This window comes from Centrocercus urophasianus, unplaced genomic scaffold (assembly GCF_019232065.1).
Source record: "Centrocercus urophasianus isolate 14NV4802_14NV808 unplaced genomic scaffold, USGS_Curo_1.0 seq_23, whole genome shotgun sequence".
Classification (NCBI taxonomy): domain Eukaryota; kingdom Metazoa; phylum Chordata; class Aves; order Galliformes; family Phasianidae; genus Centrocercus; species Centrocercus urophasianus.
The window spans coordinates 17,566,637-17,591,484 of NW_024884789.1; the positions used below are offsets into that span (position 1 = coordinate 17,566,637).

At 47.7% G+C, this 24,848-nt stretch overlaps 2 protein-coding genes across 7 annotated transcripts in view; both read left to right on the forward strand.

Annotated features, from left to right (window-relative positions):
• Positions 1–2,350, forward strand: part of SCAMP5 (secretory carrier membrane protein 5) — a 4,481-nt gene extending 2,131 nt beyond the window's left edge. For all 3 annotated transcript variants that reach the window (XM_042824368.1, XM_042824367.1, XM_042824366.1), the window contains 2 exons: positions 94–211; positions 290–2,350. In XM_042824368.1, coding sequence (XP_042680302.1) covers positions 94–211; positions 290–484 — 313 coding nt within the window. In that variant the 3' untranslated portion in view covers positions 485–2,350. The remainder of the gene's footprint in view (positions 1–93; positions 212–289) is intronic.
• A 1,121-nt stretch (positions 2,351–3,471) lies between these two features.
• PPCDC (phosphopantothenoylcysteine decarboxylase) lies at positions 3,472–22,633 on the forward strand. 4 transcript variants are annotated; one of them, XM_042824392.1, is made up of 8 exons: positions 3,472–3,722; positions 4,032–4,169; positions 6,788–6,936; positions 13,062–13,157; positions 15,427–15,555; positions 17,525–17,693; positions 21,364–21,463; positions 22,052–22,633. In XM_042824392.1, exons 3-8 carry the CDS (start codon positions 6,802–6,804, stop codon positions 22,236–22,238), a joined length of 816 nt encoding a protein of 271 aa, XP_042680326.1. In that variant the 5' UTR covers positions 3,472–3,722; positions 4,032–4,169; positions 6,788–6,801; the 3' UTR covers positions 22,239–22,633. The 4 variants fall into 4 exon arrangements, with proteins under 4 accessions (XP_042680326.1, XP_042680327.1, XP_042680329.1 ...); XM_042824393.1 differs by having other exon boundaries at positions 4,032–4,164; XM_042824395.1 differs by lacking the exon at positions 21,364–21,463 and having other exon boundaries at positions 22,052–22,231.
• The last annotated feature ends 2,215 nt before the right edge of the window (positions 22,634–24,848 follow it).

The following is a 24,848-nucleotide window of genomic DNA, read 5'->3' on the forward strand; positions in this document are numbered from 1 at the left end:
GGTGTCCTAACATCATGGGTAGCTTCTCTCCTTGGGGAAACTGGAGGCAAGAGTCAGGAGGAATGCTGATCGCTGGTTTCTGTCTCCTTGCAGCGGCTGGATTGCAGCAATCTCCTTCTTTGGGACCAATGTGGGGTCGGCTGTGGTGATGCTGATCCCCACCATCCTGTTCACAGGAATGGCAGTCTTCTCCTTCATCGCCCTCACTATGGTACAGTGTTGGGACAGAGGCAGGGAGGGGGGTCGTCGGGTGGATTTTTTCCTCATCTCACCCCTCTCTCCGCTCCAGGTGCACAAGTTCTACCGGGGGAGTGGTGGGAGCTTCAGCAAAGCCCAGGAGGAGTGGACCACGGGAGCCTGGAAGAACCCACACGTGCAGCAGGCAGCTCAGAACGCAGCCATGGGGGCTGCACAGGGGGCCATGATGCAGCATGAGACGCAGTACTCGGCCACCCCCAACTACACCTACTCCAATGAGATGTGAGCGGCGGGGCTGCGGCCTCGGGAAGAAGCACTGGGGGGGAAGGAGGAGGAGGAGGAGGAGGAAGAAGGCTGAGCTGAGTTCCTGCAGCTGTTTCAGAAAGCTGGAGTGTACCATAATTTTCTTTCCCTGTTCTTTGTAACTGGATCTGTCTTTTCTTTTTTCCTTTTGCCCGTCAGCACCTTGAGCTCTTCTTTTCTCCCTCTTTTATTTCTCATGTTGGAGAGGCTGTGAGTTGACCAGCAGGATTCTCATTGTGGTAGTACGTGTATGTTCCTGTATTCTTCTTTTCCCTGTGAAATAGTGCACGGTGGTGGTTTATTATTACTGTGGTGATAGGTGTGTTAGAACTACATCAGCCAAAAGCCCCCCCAAAAGGGAAAGATTAAAAAATAGTGACCAGCACCCATCTCCTCTAAATAAGAGCTGAACTACAGGTTTCTGATGTGAGTTTTCTTTCACTTGGTAGTGTCCAGCCATTTGTCAGTGTCTCAGCAAGGGCAAGCAATCCTGGGAATTCTCCTTTTCTACTTTCTAATCAGCAGGTGGCTATTTTAGCCATTAAAAAAAGGCTGACTTAGCAGATAAAAAAAAGAAAGAAAGAAAGAAAGAAAGAGAGGAGGAAAAAACCTTCAGTCCTGCTGTTGACATGCTGGAAGCCAAGAGATTCCTAACCCACCCCCTGGCTCAGGACCTCCACCTTCTCTCAGTGCGTGGTGTTGTAAATGCGTAGTTTACATTTTGCAGTATTATTTTGGTGTGGCTGTGGATGAGAGCTGTGGCACGCTGTGAGTGTCTGTGTGTGTGTGTGTGTAGGGAAGTCAGGACAGGTTTTCCCTGTGGGGTGTGACTTTGCATCCTGAACCTGTTTTCTAAAGGCTTCTGTTTTGAAACTCTAAAACTGGCGGAGTATTTCTTGCAGGACCTATTCTTGGTCAAATCTTGTGCAATTAACCCCACTGGTTCTGGAAACAGCAAGCCTGAGATGTGTCCTTGTTAGTTTTTGGGGCACATGCTAGCTTGCAGTTCCTTGTGGAAGCTCTGGGCTGGTGGGAGTAATTTCTTCTTGCTCCTGCTCCTATGAAATGGGGAGAAGCCTAGCTGCACAGCTCCATTGAGCTCCTGTGCAAGGATGAGGTCTCCTGGTCCACCAGCCCCAAAATCTTGCCCCGTTTGGGGAGGCTGGGCTTCCAGCAAGGGTCTTGCAGGTTAGTAGAAGGCAGCAGAGTTCCATTTGTAAATGGGAGCAGATGGGCAGGGCAGGGCAGGAGGAGGGAAAGCTCCTGCTCAGAGATGCTTTTCAGACTCTACATGCACTTTAAACAGGCCGTTTTTCCTCTAAGTCATAGAAAAGCAGCCCAAAGGGAACGCAGCCTTTCTGCTCCCGTTCCACCTGCCCCACAGGTGTCAAAGCAAAGATGCTGGCATCTGTGCAGCAGTGCCAGGATGTGAAACTTGCCCATGGGAATTGCACCAAACTTGAATTTATTTATTTTTTTTCCCAGCCAAGCACACCAAGAATAGTTTCCTTGCTAAGGATATCGCTTCAGCCGTTTGGCAGTAGGCAGTTGTCTCTTGACAAGACTAAAATGCAGCTAATGATGAAACGCCTGTCTGCGTGTATGTGTGTGTATATATATGTATAAACTGTAAGGAGAAAAGTAATCCTTTGCTGAGCCTATCATGTACTTAATCAGGTTTAAATATTGTGCAATTCATTTCTAGCTAGCCTAAAACTTACTCTGCCAAATCACGTGCTCTGTCATCCATGTCTGCAAAATGATGAATGAAGTGACTTCACCTTCTATTAAGCCGCATAAACAATAACTGTAACGAGCTGTAACTAACAGACATTGCTTCAGCACCTAACCCTGCTCTCTGCTGTGTCCTCTGTGCGAGCGTGATGCTCACCACCCAAACACTGATCCTGTGGAGCTGGGCAGGATCCCACTCACTGCCTGCAGCCATTCTGTCCCATCAGCAGTCCTGTTATGGGGTTGACAGAGAGCTGTTGGAGAGGGTCCAGAGGAGAGCCACAAAGATGATGAGAGGACTGGAGCACCTCCCCTGTGAAGACAGGCTGAGGGAGCTGGGCTTGTTCAGCCTGGAGGAAAGAAGGCTGCGGGGTGACCTCAGTGCAGCCTGCAGTACCTAAAGGGAGCCTACAAACAGGAGGGGAATCAACTCTTTGGAAGGGCAGATAACAGCAGGACAAGGGGAAATGGTTTGAAGTTGAGGGAGGGAAGATTGAGGTTGGATGTCAGGGGGCAGCTCTTTACTATGAGAGTGGTGAGGTGCTGGAACGGCCGCCCAGAGAGGCTGTGATGCCCCGTCCATCCCTGGAGGTGTTCAAGGCCAGGTTGGATGGAGCCCTGGGCAGCCTGGGCTGCTATGAAATGTGGAGGTTGGTGTCCCTGCATGTGGCAGGGGGTTGGAGATTCGTGATCCTTGAGGTCCCTTCCAACCCTGGCCATTCTGTGTGATTCTGTGAGCCCCTTGCTGTCTCTCCTTCCCCAGCTGTCAGAAGATGCGCCTCATAAGCCACACATGAGAAATGCAGGGGGCTGTGTTGCCTGACACACAGTGCCCAGCTCTGCCTCAGGCTCCAAGGAGCACCCGCTTGCTCCCCGCTCGCTCCTCTGCTTCCTTTCCACCCCGTATGTGTTTTTATGGCCGTTTCCTCTCAGAAATGCTTCACGTACGACCCCCGAGCCGGGATCCCTGCGTGCGCTGAGGGGATGACGTGTGACCTCATTGCTCCGTGGGGTGGGAGAACAGGGCCGTGCGTGCAGCACATCGCGCCACGAACCGCGCTTTGCGTGGGGGGTGGTTGAGGCGAGCCACTGAGCCGCCAGGCTTTATTGGCGTAAATCCCACTTCCGGGCAGGCCCACAAGGCCAGGCCGGGCCTCCCACCGTCAGCAGCGCGCGTGCGCAAACACCCCGCGTCTCTACGAAGAACTCAATTTCCCAGTGTGCTTTTCGCCGCCCGCCCCGTTGCTAAGCGACGCGCGAGCCGTGTGGGGGCCGGGTTCTCTCTAGGCCGCAACTAGGCCGCGAGGCAGAGCCCGCCTATCCCGCACCACTGTAACCCTTTCTGCTTTGCCTGCTGGACTCCTCCGTCCCGTTCTCTGCCTCAGAGGCGTTTCTTAGAGTTGTGGAGCTGATTGAATAGTGAAGGAGGTCTGCGAGCTGTTTGCCTTTGCGGTGGTTCTCGGTTTGTTCCCCAGAACTGTGGTTCGGTAAGAGGAAGGGTTGACCTTTCTGTTGCTCACAGTCCTTTCTGCTGCATGCCTGTTACGTCTTATTTCCCAGAATTCATGGGGGAGATGCTCTGGTTAATTAATTGTTTAGTAATTGTGAAGGAAGTGTATGGAAGTGCTCATCTCTGAGCAGTGTGTGACAGCTTTCACTTTGATTAGGTGCAGGAAGCATGTATTGCTGTAGCACTGAAACACCTTGCCGTTCCCCTTATTAATGGCTCCTGGTAAGCAGTGCTGGAAGCTGAAGCTGAAGTCATGCTCCTGACCTTCCTGCTTTTCTTTTTACAGCCGCAAAGAACTGAGCACAACGTGTTAATTCTCAGCAGAGTGCGGAGGAAGGATACGTGGCCCCTGCTGTGCTGCAGCTAATAGGTGGATGCAGTCAGCAAGGATCTCTGTGCTGGCGAATCTCAGCTGCTCGGTGAGGTCAGGCTCTGTGTAACTCCTGCAGTTGCTCTGTGAAGGATCTGATATTAAACTCAGTTCTGGATGACTTCAGGGAATGGCCAAAGGCTTGATTGTCTGGATGGAATCTGGCTAACGAGCTGACACCTAAAGTAAAGGCAGTGTAAATGTCACTTCCTTCCTCCATTCTTCCCAAAATACTTCTAAGTAACTTCCATGAATAACAAGGAAGTTAACTTCACTGAATCTCAATGTAATGCTGTCACTAAAGTACAGTTTTCAGGTCTTTTCAAGAAATGAATTTATTTGCTAGTTCTGAGACTTCTTAAACAGAGATGTTTGCATTGATTATGTAGAGAAGTCATAGAAGGGCTTAGTTGGAATGGGCCTCATCCAGTTCTGATGCTGCTGCTGTGGGCAGGGTTGCCAGCCACTAAATCAGGCACTGGATCCATTCACCCCATACTCTACCCAGCCTGGCCTTGAACACCTCCATGAATGGAGCATCCACACCTTCTCTGGGCAGGATGCTTTTCTTTGCCAGAGTAATGCTGAGTGATTTATCACTGGCAATTTGTCAGCATGGTGGTGGCTCAGGAGTGACCAAAGACCATCGTGAATCATCCCTGCTCACCATGCACCTTCAAAAGCAGCCACTTCAACCTGTCGGTACCTTTGTCTGGCACTGCTGGGTGAGCAGTTCTGACCTTCACATTCCTTGGGAGGTGTTTTCACTTGGTGGCTGTTTTTGGCAAGGGAGAAAATGCACACTGAATCAGCAAAACACCATTAAATACTTTTTGTCCCATTGCAGGTAATAACTCCCCTGTTCTGCTATTGGCTAGGTACTCCAGGCTCACAGTCTACACAATGCACATGCTAACCCATTTTTCTATATAACATCTATCACCAACCTGTTGTTTTTTAAGATTGTTTTGTGCTCTTCTATGGGTACAGGAGGGCAATATTTCTTGAAGCTGTCGTACCTGTTTTATCTTATGCCAGGCCTTCCTTACCCTCCTCTGTATTTTTGCCTTATCTCTCCCTGCTTACAAAAGCCACGTTTAAGAAAAAAGAAACCCATATCAGGGCACATCTAAAGGTTACTAAGCCCCAATTCCTGATTTATGATACCTATTATGCTGTGCTAACAAGCATAAATTTAATTATGCATTTACATTTCTTTAGCAGCCTTTCCCTTTTCAATGAACTTGCGTGTTCTTTCGCAGAAGTTCATATTGTTCATATTTAATCACTGTGGGCATTGCTCAAACCCTTTGGATTATTTCTGACCCTGGTCAGGATGCCCTAGCTTCCATTCTATCCTGTTGCTCAGCGTCCTTCTTGTGAAAAGCAACCTGTGCTGCCATTTTAACCTACTCAGCTGTTTTGTAAGAAAGTTATAAGTTCAGTAAAGGCCTGTGCCTTGGTATTGGAAGTTTCTACTGCAAAAACATAGTTTGAGTGTGTAAGGGTCTCTTCCTTCCTCTGTTCTTCCCAAAATAGTGCCAGGTAACTTCCTGTGAATAAGGAGGAAGTTAAATTTCACTGAATCCCTTTGTAATGGCATCATTAAAGTACAGTTTTCAGGTCTTTTCAAGAAATGAATTTATTTGCAAGCTCGGAGACTTCTTAAACAGAGATGTTTGCATTTGATTATGTAGAGAAATCATAGGTTCATGGAATGGATTGGTTGGAACGGGCCTCAAAGATCATCCAGTTCTGATGCCCACAGCAGCAGGTTGCCAGCCACTAAATGAGGCACTGGGCCATGTCACCCAGGGCTCTGTGCAGCCTGGCCTTGAACACCTCCATGGATGGAGCATCCACACCTTCTCTGGGCAGGATGCTTTTCTTTGCCAGAGTAATGCTGAGTGATATATCACTGGCAATTTGTCAGCATGGTGGTGGCTCAGGAGTGACCAAAGACCATCGTGAATCATCCCTGCTCACCATGCACCCTCAAAAGCAGCCACTTCAACCTGTCGGTACCTTTGGCACTGCTGGGTGAGCAGTTCTGGCCTTCACATTCCTTGGGAGGTGTTTTCATTTGGTGGCTGTTTTGTTCTATGTTTTATTCACTGTTTTGATCTTTTTTTTCTTGCTTCTGAAAGAGTAAAACTTAGTGCTGCTGTAAATACACAGTGATATAGTGAATTGGGATCCAGTGATACTTGCCTGAGAAGCCCCGAATTTTTACTTACTGAAATGTGTCCCTGCATTTATTATTTACCAGAGTGTGGAGAGAGCACTGCTCTACTGCATATCTTGCCTTTAATCAGTGTGAAAAGTACAGTTATTGTTAATTCCATCCCATGTCCAACATGTGAGAGAGTCTCTCTGTTTCTTTGTCAAGCTAACAGCTCCCAAAACTGAGCCTTTGTAGTCTGTAGCTTTCTGTTTACCAGCATCCTAGAGGAAATTGTGCTTGAAGGAAATGGGAGGAATTGGCAATTTCTGTGCTTTGAGGTGTGCTGATGCTTAGCTCTTGGTGGGTCAGGGCCTGAATGTTCAGCATCACACGGAGTCTCTTTAGATTCTGTACAGTCCAGGCTTAGTCCTGTGCCTTTGGGTGTGTGTTGGTGGAAACCTGCTGTGCTTCTCATTACTGACATGTCTTGATTTCTCTATGCTCGTGGAGCTTGGCTGGACCATGGAGCCCTTCTCACTTGCACAGACGAGTTCATCTGTGCCACAGGAAAAGTTCCATGTCCTGGTGGGTGTGACTGGGAGCGTGGCTGCTCTGAAACTGCCTCTCCTCATCTCTGGATTGCTGGAAATCCCTGGGGTGAGTAGCTCCATCAGTAAAGTTGGTGTTACCCTATTTCTCCTTTCTAGCAGAGTCCAGTGGCTTCTGCTGAAATGAGGAATTTCTTCTGCCATTGAGCCTTTGAGTTTGAAAATTAGGATGGCTTCCTCCAGCTTTTAAAAATCATTATTTTTTCCTCTTGTGTCTTATTTCTCTATACTTAAGATTTAGCTTGAAATCATGTTGAAAGGGCAGTAACTTTCTAGGTGCCTTCCCAGACAGACATTTAGATTGTGCACTATGAAATTAGTTCTGCTCAGCTTGTTTAATTTTCTGAAAAATGATTGAATACATTCTTGTTTGTTTGTTGTACTGTGGAGTCCATCCATCCTTGCCAGATCTGGCTACAGACACGTGAGTGAATGCTTTCTGGAGCTTGAAATTTCTAATTAGAACCTTCCAGTTTTCAGCAGGTGTGGCCTTGTCTTTACAAAGATGGACACTTGTCTGACCAACAGAAAGCAACCAAGCCTTGTAAAAAACAACCAACAGGAGATAAAAAATGCAGGCACATACATCAGTTTAGTTTTTAAACTCAAGTTTGTTGTTTGAAATAACAGAGATGTCCAGCAGGGGCCACTAGTGACTAAAATCTGGGAGGGAAGTGTGGTAACTTTTGCTGTAGAATAAAGTTGCAAAAAAAAGAATAAGGAGACCTTTGTCTTTTAAGAGACAAAGTGTCTGGTTTGGAGCAATGGAATGAAAGAGCAGCAGCAGTGAGGGTGTGCACTTAAATATCCCAATATATTGGCAGACATATTGAAGCTTTTGGATGGTCTGGGAGGCCTCACCTCAGAGCTGTGAGAACATGAAAAACAGAATCAGGAGAGTCTCAGACAGTCCCTGAGTACCTTGGTGCTCTTGGTGCTCAGGACAGCCTTCATCCCAAGTGATGGGAAAAGTGCAAATGATCCAGTGTAATGCATCAAGTGCATTTCTTCTCTGTGAGCTTGATGCATCATTTAAAACTGCTGATGGCCAGACCTAAATTCTGCATTCTGTGATGTGTGGTGCAGGCCTTATGGCCACTGGTTTTAGGCTTTTGTTGCACTAAAAAGTGCAAATTCGGCATCCAAAATGATCAGGAGCTTCTGGTACTGAATTTGTTAATTAAATTCATTAGTTTATTTGCTTCTGATGTAATTTTTCTACCTGAGAGCATAATTTCTCCATTGAGTTTAACCTGCACGGGCCTATCGTGTCAACTGAAGGAACAGAACGTAGAGCAGCTGTTGTGGAAGCAGGACAGAAGCAGAGGGGGATTCATAGCAGAGGAGATGTGGTCAGAGGTTTGAGAATGGAGTACTTAGTATAAAATGGATGTTTCTGCTTAAATGGTCCTCAGTGAACAACTTGGTGGTGTGATTTTTGCACTCATCAAACTTTAACATGTCCACGAGGGTGATAACTGCCACGACTTCATCTTACTGCCTTTTGTTTAGGCTCTCTGAAGGTCTGGGGATTCAGTACAACATCAGTTGATGCTTTTCAGGTTATTTTTCTTGCACGTGTTGCTGTGGGGAGATTGGGGCACGTAGGGCATCCTGGTGTTGTGCCAACTCCTGGTGTTGTGCCAGACACACGCGTTGCCTCCATTGGAATCCTGCTGCTTTTGAATGGCCTGGCAAAAAACTGGCCAAAAAAAAAAAAAAAAATCCCATTGCCAGAATGTCAGTTAGTCATAAAGAAAGGAAATGGCAACCTTTTCTCTGGGTGAGACCCATTGTTCTTGAAGCTTCCGGATGTTATCTGGCCTTGTCAGTTTGAGTCACGTCATAAGATTTCACTGCACTCCTGCCAGGTAGCCTCTGTGTCAGCTTGTAGGTGCCATTCAGCAGCAGGGGATGCTCATTCCTCATTCTCTTCTGCAGCAGTTGCTAGCAAAGACTCCAGCTAGTCTAAACTGTCTCCAGTAAAGGAATTTGTCTGTGTGGCTAGAGAGATTTTACTGTTTAAGCAGAGATATGTGCAGTCAAACAGTGGGTGTGCCAAGTAAATAGAAGGAAAAACTATGTAGGCTAAAGTGATCTTGAGAGCACTGATCTGTTTCCAGCATAGCTGGAGAGACTTGAAACACTCACTGAGAACAAGGGATCCAGGAGCCCACCCCAGCAGAAAACCTTATGAAACTGCTAGAGCAGCTTTTTTGGAGGAGTGCTGGAGTCATCACTGCTCAGTCCTTGAACATCTCTCTGATACACTCTTGGTTATGGTAGGTTGGATGCAGTACTCAATAGCCAGCTCTTCCCTGTTCCTGGACTTTAAAGAATGTTGTTTTTGTTTTTTTTTTTTTTCCTTCAGACCAGAATGTTTATGAAACTATCTTAAAAAAAAATAAATACAATTTGGATTTTGGTTATGTCCCCTTCAGCCTCTTAACCAGCTATCTCTGGTCTAGGTTAGAAACGTTGGAGTGCTGCTGCAACTGAAGCAGCAAGACACAAAATCCAGCAGAATACAGATGCAGCTGTGTCTCCTGAAGATCCTGACATTTTTATGGCTAACTGTGAAATTAGAATCCCACTAACAAATACTACTGGTGAGAGGTTTTGGTGCAGATCTGGCCTACTGGTACAATTGCAGAGGGTAAACGAGCCCCTTTAAGCCACACACTGCTCAACAAATAAATAGCATCTTACAGACTGCAGGGTTAACATCTCGTTGGAGCTCCAAGGATAGCAGAGAGCAGTGTTAGCATCTTTGTGGGTGTTGGTGCTTGGCTCCACACAGCTTACTTCAAGGTGAGATTAATACAGGGACAACATGGTTGCTTGCTATATGATCTTCACACTTGCAAGCTCTAGAAATAGAGCTATGATTCCAGGCTAGGGCCTCTTGAAAAAAGAGCAGACATCTAAAAGCATCAAAAAGCCAAAAAAATAGTGCTAAGGAGTGATATTATGTGCAGCTATTTTTCTTCAGGAAATGGGAAAAATTGCCAAAACCAACGGTATGCTGTGCCTGGTTTTTTTTCCATTGCTCCAAACTGCTATTCTAGTCGTGCAGGGTGCAGATAACCAACACTGCTCTGTTCTTAGGGGTATCCTGATGGTAGAATAGATGGTGCTGGAGAGATAGGTTAACACGTTTTGTCACTTCAACCGCTGCTGTTGAAGGCAGCTGCTTGGAGGTTGGAGGTTTTCAGCTGTTTGTTCAAGCGAGGGCACACATGCTGAGGGCTCTGTCAGTGTTGCAGCTCTGGTTGCAGTGGGAGGAAGGTGTTGCTGAGGCTGGTTTTTTCCTATCTCTCTGTTGGGCTAACAGAACCGCATCGCGGGTTGCTCAGAGAGCTGTCAGGGAGCAGACAGTGAGCAACAGTGGATGAAAAGAAGGAAATGCTTCGTTTATGGTGGTCTGATGTGCATCTACGTGTGATTAGCTCATGCAGAACGAGTCTGATTCTGGCTCTGCTTCGTGGCTGGTCCTGCTGCACGTGATGCCACTGAGGACAAGAAAAAGGCTGAGGCTCTCAGTGCCTTCTTCACATCTGTCAGACCAGTTACCCTCAACATACTCCACCCCCTGATCTGGACATGTGGGCTGGGGAGCAGAATAAACCTCCCACGATTCAGGTTGGAGGCAATTAGAGACCTTCTGCTCCACCTGTCACAAATCCAAGGGACCATATGGGATGCACCCAAGGGTGCTGAGGGAGCTGGCAGAGGTGATCACTGAGCCACTTTCTGCAGCGTCTGATGCATGGCCTTAGATGTGAACGATCCAAATTATTACAAGCTCTCACATCACTTACATACATTCACAAATTGCCTTTTCAAGCTTTCCTATCCACCCTCACAACTTTCCCATCCACCTTTGCATGTCAGCAGAGCATTCCACAAACGCTCCATAACCGTGCATGTGGGTGCTTATCCAGCCAGAGCCACGAGCTGTTCCTTTTGCTTTTTCTCTTCTTCCAGAGGTGTCCTTGGTTCTCATGCTGATTATCCTACTCCACAGCTGCTGCTCTGAATAGTTTTTCTTGTATTCCCACAACTTTGCGCCATCTGTCAGTGCACTCAGTCAGCTGGAGAGGTCCCAGAGGATTGGAGGCTTGCCTGCGTGACTCACATCTACAAGAAGGGTTGTAAGGAGGACCTGGGGAACTACAGGCCTGTCAACCTGACCTCAGTGCCAGGGAAGGTTGTGGAACAGATCACCTTGAGTGAGATCACACGGCATGTGCAGGACAACCAGAGGATCAGGCCTAGCCAGCATGGGTTCATGAAAGGCAGGTCCTGCTTGACCAACCTAATCTCCTGTAACTGGGTGACCTGCCTGATGGATAAGAGAAAGGCTGTTGGCATAGTCTGCCTAGTCTTTAGCAAAGCCCACAGTGTTCTGGAGAAGTTGGCAGCCTATGCCCTGGCCAGGTGTACTCTTTCCTGGGTAAGGAACTGGCTGGAGAATACATTTGTTAGAGGTACAGCTTTGAGTAGATCATGAGATATGTAGAAACTAGGACAAATTCCATGTTTCCCACCTGCTAAGATTACTACAGGAAGAACTAAAGGAACTCCTGTCACACTTAGCACCTCATAGCTGTTCATGCCAGATGTCCAAGGGGCGTGATAGGATTTCTTCACTTTATAGATACTTCACAGATGAAGCTTCAGATGGTTTTCAGATGTTTTCAAGACAGCAGGTTCATCTAAGATTTCAGAGATTTCTCTAAGAGAACTCTTATATACATTTTACCTGATCTCCTTTTCCTTTGTGCAAGCCACTGGTTTACTCTTCTGGCTGTATAGAAACCAACTTTTGTCATCAGGAGGTACATGTGACATCTAGAGAGAAGGGCAGAGGGAAGAACTGAAGGGCGAAGAAGTGGAGGTCAAAAAATCATTCTTCCAAAGCCAAGTGCTTTGGTGTACTGGTATACAGGGATGTATATCCTTCATAACAGGTATGGGTAGGCAGAGTTAAACTAAAATCCTGCTGTTCCAAAAACGCCCAAGGCAATGAGAGGAGCTTGGAGCCTCTGCTTCTTCTGGAACCTTGTTCTGCAGGGACGGGCTTGCTTTGAGCTGGTAGTGCAGAGCCCCAGCTCCCAGCTTCTCCCTTGGCAGGACTTGTGACTGAGCACTGCACTTCCTCTTGGCTCTGAGTGTGGGAAGAGCGATCCTGGCAGGCCACCCCTTTGTGCAGTGGCTAAGGGAATCCTCTCAGGTGAGATGCTCTGCTGCTCCCTTTCGTGATTAAAGGACATCTCTCCCAGAGCTTCGGTTTGCTGCTTCTTGCCGTCTCTTTGAAGTTCTGAGCAGAGCTGCATCTCCCTTCTGACTTTCTCTGTCCTTTTTGCTGGCCCTGCTGTGAACTGACCATCTGAACGAGTTTGGCAGACAGTGACTAATCACCTGCCTGGGTTAAGGTGGCAATGGAAAGAGTCGTCAGCTCCTGTGAGCACTTGCAGTGGCCTGACCTTTCAGCTCTGAATAGGTGCGGTTATGCACATGCACACAGGAGGGGAATGTCTGCATATCTTTCAAAGTCTTCACTGCTCAAACCCTCCTCATCTACCCAGCTTTGCAGGATTTCTTCAAGCCGTAACTGTTGGCCTTTCTCTGATGTGGTTTAACCTGCCGTGTAGCTCAGCACCGCAGTCATTCGCTTACTCTCCTCCCAGTGGGATGGGGGAAAGAATCAGGGGGAAAAAAAACCAAACCAAACAAAAAAACCCAATAAAATACAACTTGTGGCTTGAGATAAAGACTGTTTACTAAGACATAAAAAGAAAGATACAAAACAAGTGATGCACAAGGAATTGCTCACCAGCTGCCAACTGCTGCCCAGATTGTTGGTTTTTTTGTGTTTTTTTGGTTTTTTTTTGCATGATGTCACATGATATGGAATATCCCTGGGGCCATTTTAGATCAGCTCCTGGTTCTGTCTACTCCCAGCTCTTTGTGCCCTCTCAGCCCCCATCACTGGCAGAGCAGTATGAGAAGCTGAGAAGCTGAAAGATCCTTGGCTGTGTTGGTGTGTTATCAACATTGGTTTTCTCCTAGAGCCAAAACATAGCGTCATACCAGACACTATGAAGGGAAAAAACAAAGCACTGCTGTCCCAGCTGAAACCAGGACATTCTCTCATTGCTTTCTGATTAGCTTGAAGTGAAGGTGGTGACTACTGAGAGAGCAAAGCATTTCTACAAGCCCCAGGAAATTCCCGTCACCCTCTACAGCGATGAAGATGAATGGCAGGTGAGTTGCTCTTCCTCAGGAGTCTGCAAGGGCTTCTTTCTAGTCCTGCTGGTAGTTCCATCACGTGCTCATGCATCCACACATTCGCTGCTTCGCATGCACTTCCATGTCAGATGCCATTTTGTCCGAGTGCCCCTTTGCTGCCATCTGTCACATGGCAACAACAGGTAATGGAATCTTGGTGGGAAGGCTCAACCTCAACTGCTGTACCACTAACATCCACTTCTGATGGCAACATGGTAAAACAGGAGACATTACTTTTGGAGCAGCCCCCTTAGAAGCATGGATGTTTCTTTGCAATAAGCTGTAGATTCTTGGCTAGGCTTCCTTTCTTTGTTGTAGTACTGCGTGCTTTGGAGCATGGCTTTCAGAAAACACGGGCCCACCCATGCTAAATGGAGCTGCCGTGACTGTAGCAGGGGGTTCTCTACCACCTAGCAGGCTTTGCAGCAGACAGTGTGGCTACAGGTGGTCCCTCACCACCCTGGGCTTAGCAGCCACCCTCAGCTCTGAGAGGAGTATCAGGAAATGTCAAAGAAAGCCACTGTCAAGTTGTGGTGAAGGTGTTAGGTGGTTGCCATGACTCATACTTGTCAGGAAGGCAACAGCTTAATTCTCCTTGTTGCTGCCTATTCTCAATCTGTAGGCACCACTGACAATCACAAAACTACCCAAGCTGCTTGTGTTTTGCAGCTTCTTGCTCTGTATTTTCAAGATCTGCCTGCACCCTGGGTGAAAAACAAAGCTGTTCTGTAATGCATCTGGGTCTGTTTGGAGAGCTTTGTGCTGGCAGGGCCACCCCAGTGTGGGGAGCAAGCAAATACCAGCACCTGGAGCTGCCTTGCACGAGAGTGATAGATGGGTGGCTGTTTTCCTGATGGAAGCAGTGTGTTTAGCTCAAGAGGCACTGGTGCACATACACAGAAGAGTCCAATCTGTCTTCCCTTGAATTTACCAGGCAATTTGCAATCAGCTTGACCTTTTTCACCAGTTTTTCCCCTCAGATGAGTTACGGATGAACACGCTCTGCAGGATTCAGCAGTGGCCTGTGGCGTCTTTCCAGCTCTTCTCTACAGAATCATCAGCATGAACTGAAGCTTTCAATGCACATTTCCCTTCCAGTGAGGGATTGCTTAGGTGCCAGGACTCTGAATATCTCTAGATTGTGTAAAATGTCTTCCTGACCAGAAAGCTTCTGCTGGTCTTAGAAGACCGATGAAGATTTCTTGGGTCCCATGGTGCTACAGCTTCAGGCAAAGCTATTTATGGGGAACTCTCTGTGGGGTGATACAGGAGGTGCAGGTTAGGCTGTGTGGTCTGTTGGCACACTGGAAAGAAGACACGTAGCCTTTATAGTGTGCCATTCTGGCAGAAGGGCAGCAAATAAGCGTGACCATGTTTGTGGGATGTTTTATTCTGAAAGAAAGTTTTCTAAAAAGACTTGTCGAAAAGAAAATAGAAGTGAGTGGAGGAGCTGGGAAAGGCATTGGGGAGCACCAGATTTCCGGATGCTGTGTTTTTGTTGTGGTTTCCCATGAGTCAGAGAAGGAATAGTTCGTGGCCCTGATGCACATCTTGCTGGCCTGTGGTTGTGTGTCATCTGGGGCCTAAAGTGCCTGGTACTGTTTGCTGCTTTCCTTGATGTTATCCCAGTTAACTGTGCTCTTAAGAAGAACCTGGGACCCCATTGAGCAACTCTTGAGCTTTACTGAAAAATAGAGATGTTTGCCTAGAGCTAAGAGAGGAAGGAAGTGCCCAGTCCCTCCCAAAAAGAACCAAGCAGAGTATTCCTGTGGCTGCTGTAGGCATGCTCTGGAAATGTTTCCTCTGCTGTGGTCCTGTCTGGTTTTGATTGACTGATCCAGTGTCGAGGATTTCCCTACTCAGATGTGCCGTGCATCGATGGGGCTTTAATGGGTGGATGTTTGGGAAGCTGAGGGATGATGTGGATGGAGAAAGCTCTTTCCTGCAGGTGGAAGTTGGATGTGTGAATTGCCTTTGTGGGAAAGGATACTTGCTTGTAGAGCACAGGGCACATAGGCACCATTCAAAATGCTCCTTCCACGTGGCCTTCACTGGAGGAGGCTGGAAGTCAGGAAAGTGAGCGCCGTGGCTGCAGTCTCTGATTTCATCACGCTGTCAGATCTCACTTGGTGTGAAAATAATGAGGTATACGTTGTAGTTCAACGAGGGTGAGGTCGTCAAAGTGCCTGTTGTTCACAGTGCTGGTTGTGAGGGTTGGGTAATCTGCATCCTGTCTCACCTGCAGCTGTGGAAGGGCCGTTCTGACCCAGTGCTGCACATCGAGCTCCGGCGGTGGGCTGACCTCATGCTGGTGGCCCCTCTTGATGCAAACACGCTGGCAAAGCTGGCCAACGGTATCTGTGACAACCTGCTGGTGAGTAACTAACTGCAACTCTGCCCTAGGGCCGTCCCTGCATTCTTTCCCTTCCCAGCACTAGTCTGACCTTTCTGTCAAGGAAACTTTTGTGTTTCAGCAGCATCAAGATTTGCATGTTTTGCTGCCAACTCAGCTGCTTGTCTCTCCTCTGCCAGTATGGTTCCCCTGCTCCTTTTCAAACTTTCCTTGCCTTACCTATATCCTTTTCCATTCCTGGGCTCTCTCTGTCTCTTCCATTATCTCCCAGTTCCTATTTCGTGCCTTTCCTGCTTTTTTCTGTTGGTTAATATTTCTCTCTTTCTACCTCCATTCCCTCTCTGTCCTGCATATACACACACATGCACGCACACTCACTTTTGAGTTCCTCTCTGGGTTTTTTAGATGCAATCTGGAAGGACACCTGTGGGATCAGATAAAACTGTTTACTTCCTGCTACCTCAACTCCTCCCTCACCTAACTGCATAGCACAAATTCAAACATGTGCACACTTACTTACCTTACACTTTCAACTACAGGTTTTTTCGCTTGTTCCTAAATATTAGAAATGCTCCGTATCAAAGACTGAACAGAGAGTGCTTAAAAAGAGAGCATGGGTCTCAGTTCAGTGATGGGGAACTTCAGTGGAACTTTGGTCCTTTGCATCCATCCATTGAGATTTCACCAGGAAAGGTCATGAGGTCAACTGTCCAAAAGGTCTGCCAGAAACCTGCAAAAATGTGAATGCTGCATTACTCTTCAGTAATGCAAGGACACTAGAGTTAGGAATGGAAGACAGTACATCAGGCCTGCCTGGAGAGCCCTGCTTGGTCAGCTTAGCTGTCCAAGGAAGAAAAGAATGCCTACAGATGAGCAAAGTGCACCCAGAGCTACAGCCCTGAATTGTATGAGCAGTCCTCTGGAGATCTAGAAAAGTCAGAAAGTGCTGTGAGAGGGACAAGCAGTGTCTTGTCCTCCTGAACCCCTCTGTACTGCAGCCAACAGAGGAAGAGTTCAGGAAGAGTGTTAGGGACACGTGGGTTCACAAAGTCCTGCCAGTCATCTCGGATAGCTTTGTGAGGGAAAGTGGTAGCTCCAGTAAAGAATAGCAAGTGCTGGAGGTGCTTGTTAGCAAGTTGGAACAGATTCCTCTGTGCTGGGAAGGGTTCAAATCATGGGGCATAAAAAAGGATGGGCAGAATTCTCTGAAGAACTCTGAAATGAGCACAGCTTGAGCACCAGGGACCGGTGCAAGCTACCTGGGAGACTCCCTTTGCATGGCTTAGATGCTGTCGGGTCGAGGTGATGGGCACTGCACTGTTAACAGCAATCACCATTGCTCTTTTTAAGGAGATGAGGTGATATTAGCTTATCTGCGTTATTGAGGTATCAGATATGATCCTCTGTAGCATGCAGGAGCTCCTAGGTGGTTTGTAATCTACCAGCATCTTCTGCAGCAGCCCAGCTGTGTTCTTGTTATCTTCTGTATGCTGGAAGTAGGAGTGCTTCCCTTGTGGATCCAGTTGGCCGTGTTGTTTAAGCAGATTCACTTGCCAGCTTTTTGTGTTTAGCTCTACAGCTGGCTTATCTAAAGTGCTGCCTGGGGATTTCTCTTTAGCTGATACGATCTGTGGCCAGCCCTCAGCTACTCCTGGTCTCCCACATGGGCTGTCTGCACACATTGTGTTCCAGCTTGATTTCATCCAGCGATTAGGCTGTTTGCTTGGCCCTGATTCGGAGTAGGATGGAATCTATTCTTTTTGTAGCCTCCCTCATCCTTCTTGCCTGTCAGAGAGGAGCTCTGCTGGAATGCAGCATGCATTAGTAGCAGCCCTGTGGACTTGCTTACAGGCTCGTCCAGCTGCACTGATGGATGTTTTGGCTGTCTCGTGATACCTGGAGAGGGAAAGTGCTTCTGTGCAGGAAAGTGAGCAAAGGGATGATGAAAAAGAACGCTCCTCAGAGCTGAATCTCTTGGCTTCTTTTGCAGACTTGTGTCATCCGTGCTTGGGACCTGCACAAACCCCTGCTGTTCTGCCCGGCTATGAACACGGCCATGTGGGAGCATCCCATCACAGCTCAGCAGGTGGAGCAGCTGAAAGGCTTTGGCTACACAGAGATCCCATGTGTGGTGAAGAAACTAGTGTGTGGGGATGAAGGTCAGTCCTGTTGCATGTCTTCTGACTGTTTTCCTGCCCCAGTGCTCCTCTTACGCTGAAGGGAGGTGCCTTGCTCTTCTGCTCTGTGACCTTCCAGATGTTAGACTGCAGTGAGCAGGTGCTCATGGCCAAGGTTTGTACAAACAACACGAAGCTTTGCCCTGTGCTAGCTGACACCTATTACTCTGGTTCAAAGCAAGCTGGTAGATAGGCGTGATGCTAAAAAGAAATACCCATCCTCTAAGAGAGCAGATCAAAGAGAAGCGAGGCTCTGTGGTGAGCATTATCAGCCTGGGATTGGGGTGTCCCAGCCATGCCCTGTGCTGAGACCGTGGGCTGTTTCCACCGTGCCTCAGTTCCTCATCTCTGACGTGGGGATAATATCTTATCCCTCAGAGCAGACACAGAGGATTAGCACTTTGCAGATGTGGCTGAGGGTGTAACGACATACATTTACCATTTGTTGTTGTTTGTTGCCTGGGTTACTTTTCAGCTAGATCAGCTTCACAGTCTCATTTTGATTTGGAGCTCTGACATCAGCTTTGTCTGTGAAGTGAGAGAAGGGGTAAGAAAACTTGTCGTGCCCAACAGCGCCAAGTGAAATGGTCTCATTCATACTCTAGCAATTGGCTTAAATGAACACGTTTTGATTTTGGGGAGGTTTTGAGACGTTTTTTTATACCAGCAGTTTGGATGAATGGTTTCACTTCTTTAACTTAGTCTTTTGTGGACAATTTGTCTGTAAAACGTCACCCAATTCTAGCCCTAATAGCAAATGCGTTATTACCTGCACAGTACTGCACTCATTCCTTCATCTAATAACCCAACAACAGCAGGATCTTAACCACCCTGTTGGATACCTCGATGAATGGCTGTGTGAAGACAGGATGCTAACATGTTTTTTTGTGGTTAAATTCTGGGCCTGGCTTTCTTAGTGTCTGAATTCTTGGGTAGATGCAATGCTTTTAGAGAATGTTTTCTGGAGCTGACAACTTAGAAATATTTACAGTTAGGTAAGTGTAGTCAAGTAATTCAGGCATCAGCTGTAACTGTACTGGACAATTATGTTTCCTCTGGGGTTTTAGACCTGATTACATCAAATTTCCTGCGTGCTTGTAATAATGTTAAGGGAAAACGCCCAAAGGAGGTCATTCTGTGCAGACATTTTGGCAGAAGTGGAAAGGCCATCTGGCATAGCTTCTTTGTCCCTTGGAGCTTTTCCTTTATCTTTTTTAGTACTTGTGTAGGACCTCTGTTTCTGTAGCAAACTTAGGAGCACCTCTGAGTGATGCTCTTGCTCGCACAGGTCCACGCACCTGAAGCAGAGCTGCTGTGTCAGCCCTGTTTGGCAGATGGGGATCTGAGATGCAGGAGGGCTGTGTGTGTTGACTCAGTGGTGCAGATGGCTTTGAGCTGGATGCTGAACATGCTTTCTGCTGCTCTGCCCTGCCGTTCCTTGGAGTCGCTGCCCTTGCATCAGCGGTGCGTGGCCACGTGAGGAGCAGCATGTCCATTGCTGTGGTTTGTAGCTCAGAATGGCAAAGCCAAAACCAGTACAGATCAGGAGTTACCTCATTACACCAACAGTCATTTAGGAGCTGCTTTGTGTGTGGTTCAGATGTTCCCGCTGTGAGAATGAACTCCCAGAGGAGCCTGTAGGAGAAGGATGGTAGGGCAGCTGAGGCAGGAGCAGCCACATCTGACTCGGCTTCGCTTGTGCTTGTGAGTCAATTTGCAGCAAGATTTTCTTGCTGGCACATGCCAGGGTTTTCCTGGCAGCAGGTAGGAGAATTATAGCAGAGCAGTAATGCACTCCAGGTCTCTGAAAACACAAGATTCTCTTCACCTGTGACTTTTTTTTCCCATCTTCCTCTTGTTTGTTTGTTTGTTTGTTTTTTAATTTTTATTTTCCAGGCCTTTTTCCCCAAAGCCTCTTTTTCCACACTAATTTCTGGTTTGTGAGCTTTATCCACAAAAGGGTTTGCCTGGCTTCCACTGGCCCGATAGCAAAGCGCACATCTGGTGCCAAAGAAAAGAGATTCAGTTTGCACCAGTTTTGTTTGTTGACACTGTGGTTTAACTTGCTGTTGAGTGAGGCTCATCTTCTACCACTCATGCAACTGATCTCACCTGAAGTGACTGCCATCATGTTCCTACATTACAACCACGTTTCTTCCATAGTAAGTGGGTGTTTGTTGGGAATACAAGAAAAACTATTCAGAGCAGCAGCTGTGGAGCAGGATAAACAGCATGAGAACCAAGGACACCTCTGGAAGAAGAGAAGAAGCAAAAGGAACAGCTCGTGGCTGTGGCTGGATAAGCACCCACATGCACGGTTATGGAGCGTTTGTAGAATGCTCTGCTGACATGCAAAGGTGGATGGGAAAGTTGTGAGGGCGGATAGGAAAGCTTGAAAAGGCAATTTGTGAATGTATGTAAGTGATGTGAGAGCTTGTAATAATTTGGATCGTTCACATCTGCATCCGTGCATCAGACACTGCAGGTGTTTTTAGAGTCCAGCTAAAAAAGAGTTAAAATAACAGATTCAATCTTGTTGCCAATTAAAATGTTTCCTCAATTGGATAGTTAAATGTAACCTGAGGGCTGCTGGCTTTGGTGGTATCCACGTGCCGCCATATAAGGAGAGCTCTGAGAGGTGCCATAACCACATGCAGGCCTGCAGCAATTTATCGTTGCAAAACACTTCCAAACTGCTGGTATCTTCCTCATCCTTGGCTGAATTTCTGGAGCCTGGCACAGGGGAAGAATTTTTACCCATAGGCACGATGTGTGCTGTCGATTGCCAAAGATGTTGAGAAGATGAGTTGTGTAGGATGAAGGCAGACCTTGGAAGTGCTCTTTAAGGGTGTCCTTCTGCCAAGCATGAGGGTGCATTCGGGGAATTTCTTTTGTTTAGCAGGATGCATCAAATACAGTTCCTCTCAGAACAGGAGACAAGAGCCACCCCCATCTTCCTGCATCTTGTCTGTGGGGTGCTTCAAACCTCACAGGGTTTACAGGCCTGAAAATGATGGAAATTCTCACTAGGTGGGGAAACTCAATTTTCTTGTCTTTCCAAAAGCATCGCACTTCATCCCAACTCCTCACCACTGCCTCCAGTTATGCCTTATGTCCCAGGCAATGCTCAGGTGGCTCGTCTGTACTGGGAAGCTCAAGGTCCTGTCAGATTCAGTGCAGTGATCTGCCTGCAGAGCACTGCTCTCTGCTGTCAATATGGCCTTCCCTCTTCCATCTCTGTCCTTCAGAGCCTGCTGGTTTCTCTATTTGTCTGTGCACTCACTAACTCAGCTGTGTAAGTGAATCGGAGGAAGATGAAGAAAACAAAAGCTCCCCAAGCTAATTTCTGACAACAAGTAGGGCTCCTGGTTTAAGTAATTACAGCAAATTAGCCAGCAAAACAAAAATCCAGTAGAGACTCTTGTCTGCTGAATCTTCTAACGGAGACGGATGCTGGTGGGGAGGTATCAGGAGCGAGTGGCCTGATTTCTGTGCATGCATGAGGTTGGGTGAGATGATTTAGTGGTCTCTGACCTTGGAAGTTTTCGTTCTAGGTTTAAAAAAAGTGCTTGGGAGCAAAGCGTAGATTTAGATGTTCATCTGGCAACTAACCAGTCCAAAAGGAAAAGCTTTTACATTTTGTTCTGCTTAGCACACAGTCTTCTCCAAGAATTACTCCCAAGAATCAAGCTGGTGCAAATCCAGAGCAGCTTTCTCTCTAATGTGGGCCTAACTGTGGAGTCACTGGAATGGTATGAAGTCAAGTTTAGTTTTGTTTTTGTTATTTTTAATAGGCAAGGGTTATTTCAAAATAATACCTAACATGCTGTTTGCAGTGGAGGAAGGAGGTAGGATATTTTGTTACCCACACACTTTGTTTTGGTCACTTGTGCACACTTACCCCCAGGGCAGTGCGAGCTGAGATACCAGCTCCCTGTGCAAGGGTTAGGCACAGACATCCTTGGAGATGATTCAGAACATGAGGTACTTATTAAGGTCATATGAGTCGCCTTTTGAGGTTTCCTGCCTCTCTCCATTGACTGTCTGAGGAGCTTGTGCTCCTGCTTAGACTTGTGAGTTGCGAGCCAAGCTAAGTTAGCATGAGCACTCCTCCCTTGATGGCATCCACCCATGCCACAAAATCCCTGCCCAACCAGCTAGACCAAGCAGATCCTCTTGCCCCCACAGCTGAATCATGAGGAAACATGGGGATACTTTGCAAGCTTTTGCCCTGGCCTTGCAGAGCTATGGGGCATCAACTTTATTGCAACATGGCTGAATGTGTGGGAGAGGAGGGGTGGGACGTGCTCTCACCATGAGCCTTTGGTCTTGCCCTGCAGGTCGTGGAGCCATGGCAGAAGTGTGGACCATAGTGGAGAGCGTGAGAAGGATCCTCGAAGAACGGGGCTTGCCAGCACAGAGCTGACTGCTTGCCATGAGAATTGCCTTCCTGGCAATTCAAAGATAAAACCGACAGGAAACCGAGTGGAGATGGCGTGTGTCCCTGCAGCTCAACTGAAGGAGTGAAACGGTTGTGTTCCAGCTGGTACCAAACTGAAATGTGGTACAGCGCTGCAGACTTTTAGAAACCTAAGCCAAGACCACGTTTCTTTATTGTGGGAAAACTGTGGTATCTCACAGAGGGGGAGTAACGTTCCTCCAGGCCAAGCAGCCCCGTTTGTTTCACCTGTGATCCTTTCTGAGAAGGCTGCAGAAGGAATTGCCCTTGTGTCCCCAGCCCAGCGTTGCCCCAAGGGCAGCTGGAGTGGTGTGCTTGCTGTCCTGGCAATAGGAACATGGGTGTGAGGACATCCTTGCTCTCCAGCGTGGTCCTTGGCTGTGCTGCCTTCTCCTTTCCAGCAGGAGTCACTGTCCAAAAAGCGTTCCTCCCCTGAGAGCTTAATAAAAAAGAGAGCTTTTAATTCTGCCCCTGAGGAATTGCTTTTTGGGGGTGTTTGTGCCTAACATCATTGCTAAATCGTTATGCTTGTGGGCTGCTTTTGATCAGAGAAGGAAAAAACTGACTGAGAGAAGCTATCTAATCCTCAAATTAGCCTTTGTCCTTTGTGTCTGTTGACTGGATCTGTAAGCAGATATCAACTGTGAAGCAAAATGTCACCTGCCCGTCTGGGTGCTCTAATCAGGAAGCAGACAGGCTGGCCCTGGTGTAAAGCCTGGTGGGTGTTTTCCAAGGGAGTAGAGTCTAACTTTGCCTACAATAGTGCTTTCCAGCTTGAAAATTAACCATCTGGCCTGAAGAAATTGGGAAATCCGTGTGAACCCGTGGACCAGGGTAGCCAGGGCTCCCCCAGCCCAGCTTTCCATTGGAAATGTGAGCCTGTCCCTGGGGAAAATGGGACCAGGCTGGGACTGCTGAACAGATTGCTGCAGCAGAGCACTGCTGACCCAGTATTTATTTTTAACTAGATCCAGCCAAATTTAATGCCTCTGGTACAGAACGTACGTCTTGCCCAGGAGGACAACCTTCAAGCTACTACACGCAAGGAAAGAGGTTATCAGGGTATGTTTGCTTTCCTTATCTATTCCACACAAATAAAAACCTCTGAAACTTTCCCACTTTGGCTCTTCCACTGATGGAGAGCCAGGGATTCTAGCTTCTAGCAATACAGGGAGAAGGAGCCTCGTGTGAGCAGAGCTGACAGGAGCTGTGGTGGTCCCACAGTCATCAGCTTTGTGTTTAAACCTCCCCGTGGCTGTGCTAGTTTGCACCATTCGTGGCTCTGTGGGAGTTTGCTCACATTGGGGTGGCAAAAGCTCTCCACCCTGGGCAGGATTTTACTTTAAGCTTCTTGAAGGCGGTGCAAGAGATGCCTCTTGTATTTGGTCGATTTTTGTAACAAATGTTTCTCCTCGTTACAAAGAAGAACATGTGGTAGTTGCAACTGGACCTGGTGGGCTCTGCCGTGCTGTCTCCTGTATTCGGGTTGTTTGTCCTCCCTCCTTGCCTGTGGTTTGGCAGTGCAACAAACCCTGCACTGTTCCTCATGCCGAGTCAAAACACCACGTCCTTGGTGGGAGCACTGAGCTGTTTGGGATCTGTCTTGCTGTTCTGAGCTGCTCCAGGCACATTGGCAGGTATCACCCGCTTCTCCCAGTGCTGGTGGATGTGTAAAGCGTAAGCTGCAGAGCATGAGCTGTGATAATTAATCAGAAGTGGGATAAAGTGCCCTTTTCAGATGTGGAGTTCCACGTTGGATAGCCCTGTAGTGCAGATAAGAGGTTGCCAGTGGGGCTAGTTGGGTGGCTTTAATTTAAGGCTTGGAAAGAATTTGGAGATCTTTGAATACGGAGGGTTGGTCCTTTGTCCTGCAAATGTATGGAGCCTCAATGACAAGATCAGAGCCTGGGGGTATGACAGGAAGGCTTCGAAACTGCCTGACGTGTAGAGCACAAACTGACCTGCAGGGATGCCGTGCCCTGGGCTGAGTGTGTCACCGAAAGATCCTGCTGTGATTTTGGGTTGGAGGCAGGTCGTGATAGCATTACAAGGTGGGATAAGGGCTGCCAAAACCGCCTTCCCTTCAGGGCAAACATCAGAAACAGTTAAGTTCTTCTTTGGAGGCAGAGGACTGAAGCAATCTCGTATGTACCAACAGCACAGCCACCCATCCCCACCCCTGGCAAGGTATGTGCCAGCAGCCCCGGGGCAGAAAACGTTGGCCTGATGGTTTTTGGGTTGTTTTTTTTTTTTCCCCCTATGCTAGAACAGCAAAAAAGCAAACAATTTCATTCATGCTGCAGTTTTATTCATCGTTGTCCCCCACCCCAAGCTCAGTCTGAACCATCAACTGCTGGGCTTGGTGGGGCTGGGAGGAGGACGGAAATGCCACGGTGCTTTGTGTGAGGATAACCCAGCTTCAGACAGAGTGCTTTGGGCATTGGCCAGCTTGCTGGCAGCACCCTGGTCCTACAAGTCTTTCCCATCAGTTGGGCTTGGATGTGCACCCCAAAGGGGCCAGAGGAGTGCCATGGTGCTGATACTGCATGGTAGGGGGTTCATTAAGTGATGGATCTCTTTCCCAAGGGACTGACAGCTGAATCCACGCCACACATCGCTTGCATTCCTCCCTCCCAACGTCTCCTTAGCTCCAGTCAACAAAAGACTATGAGGTGGTG

Excerpts from the sequence above, each read along its gene's own strand:
- PPCDC (XM_042824392.1), top strand. The coding sequence starts at position 6,802 with ATGGAGCCCTTCTCACTTGCACAGACGAGTTCATCTGTGCCACAGGAA. Across the intron at positions 15,556-17,524 it reads GTATCTGTGACAACCTGCTG|ACTTGTGTCATCCGTGCTTG; the intron begins GTGAGTAACTAA and ends CTTCTTTTGCAG. Across the intron at positions 21,464-22,051 it reads ACTGTGGAGTCACTGGAATG|GTCGTGGAGCCATGGCAGAA; the intron begins GTATGAAGTCAA and ends CTTGCCCTGCAG.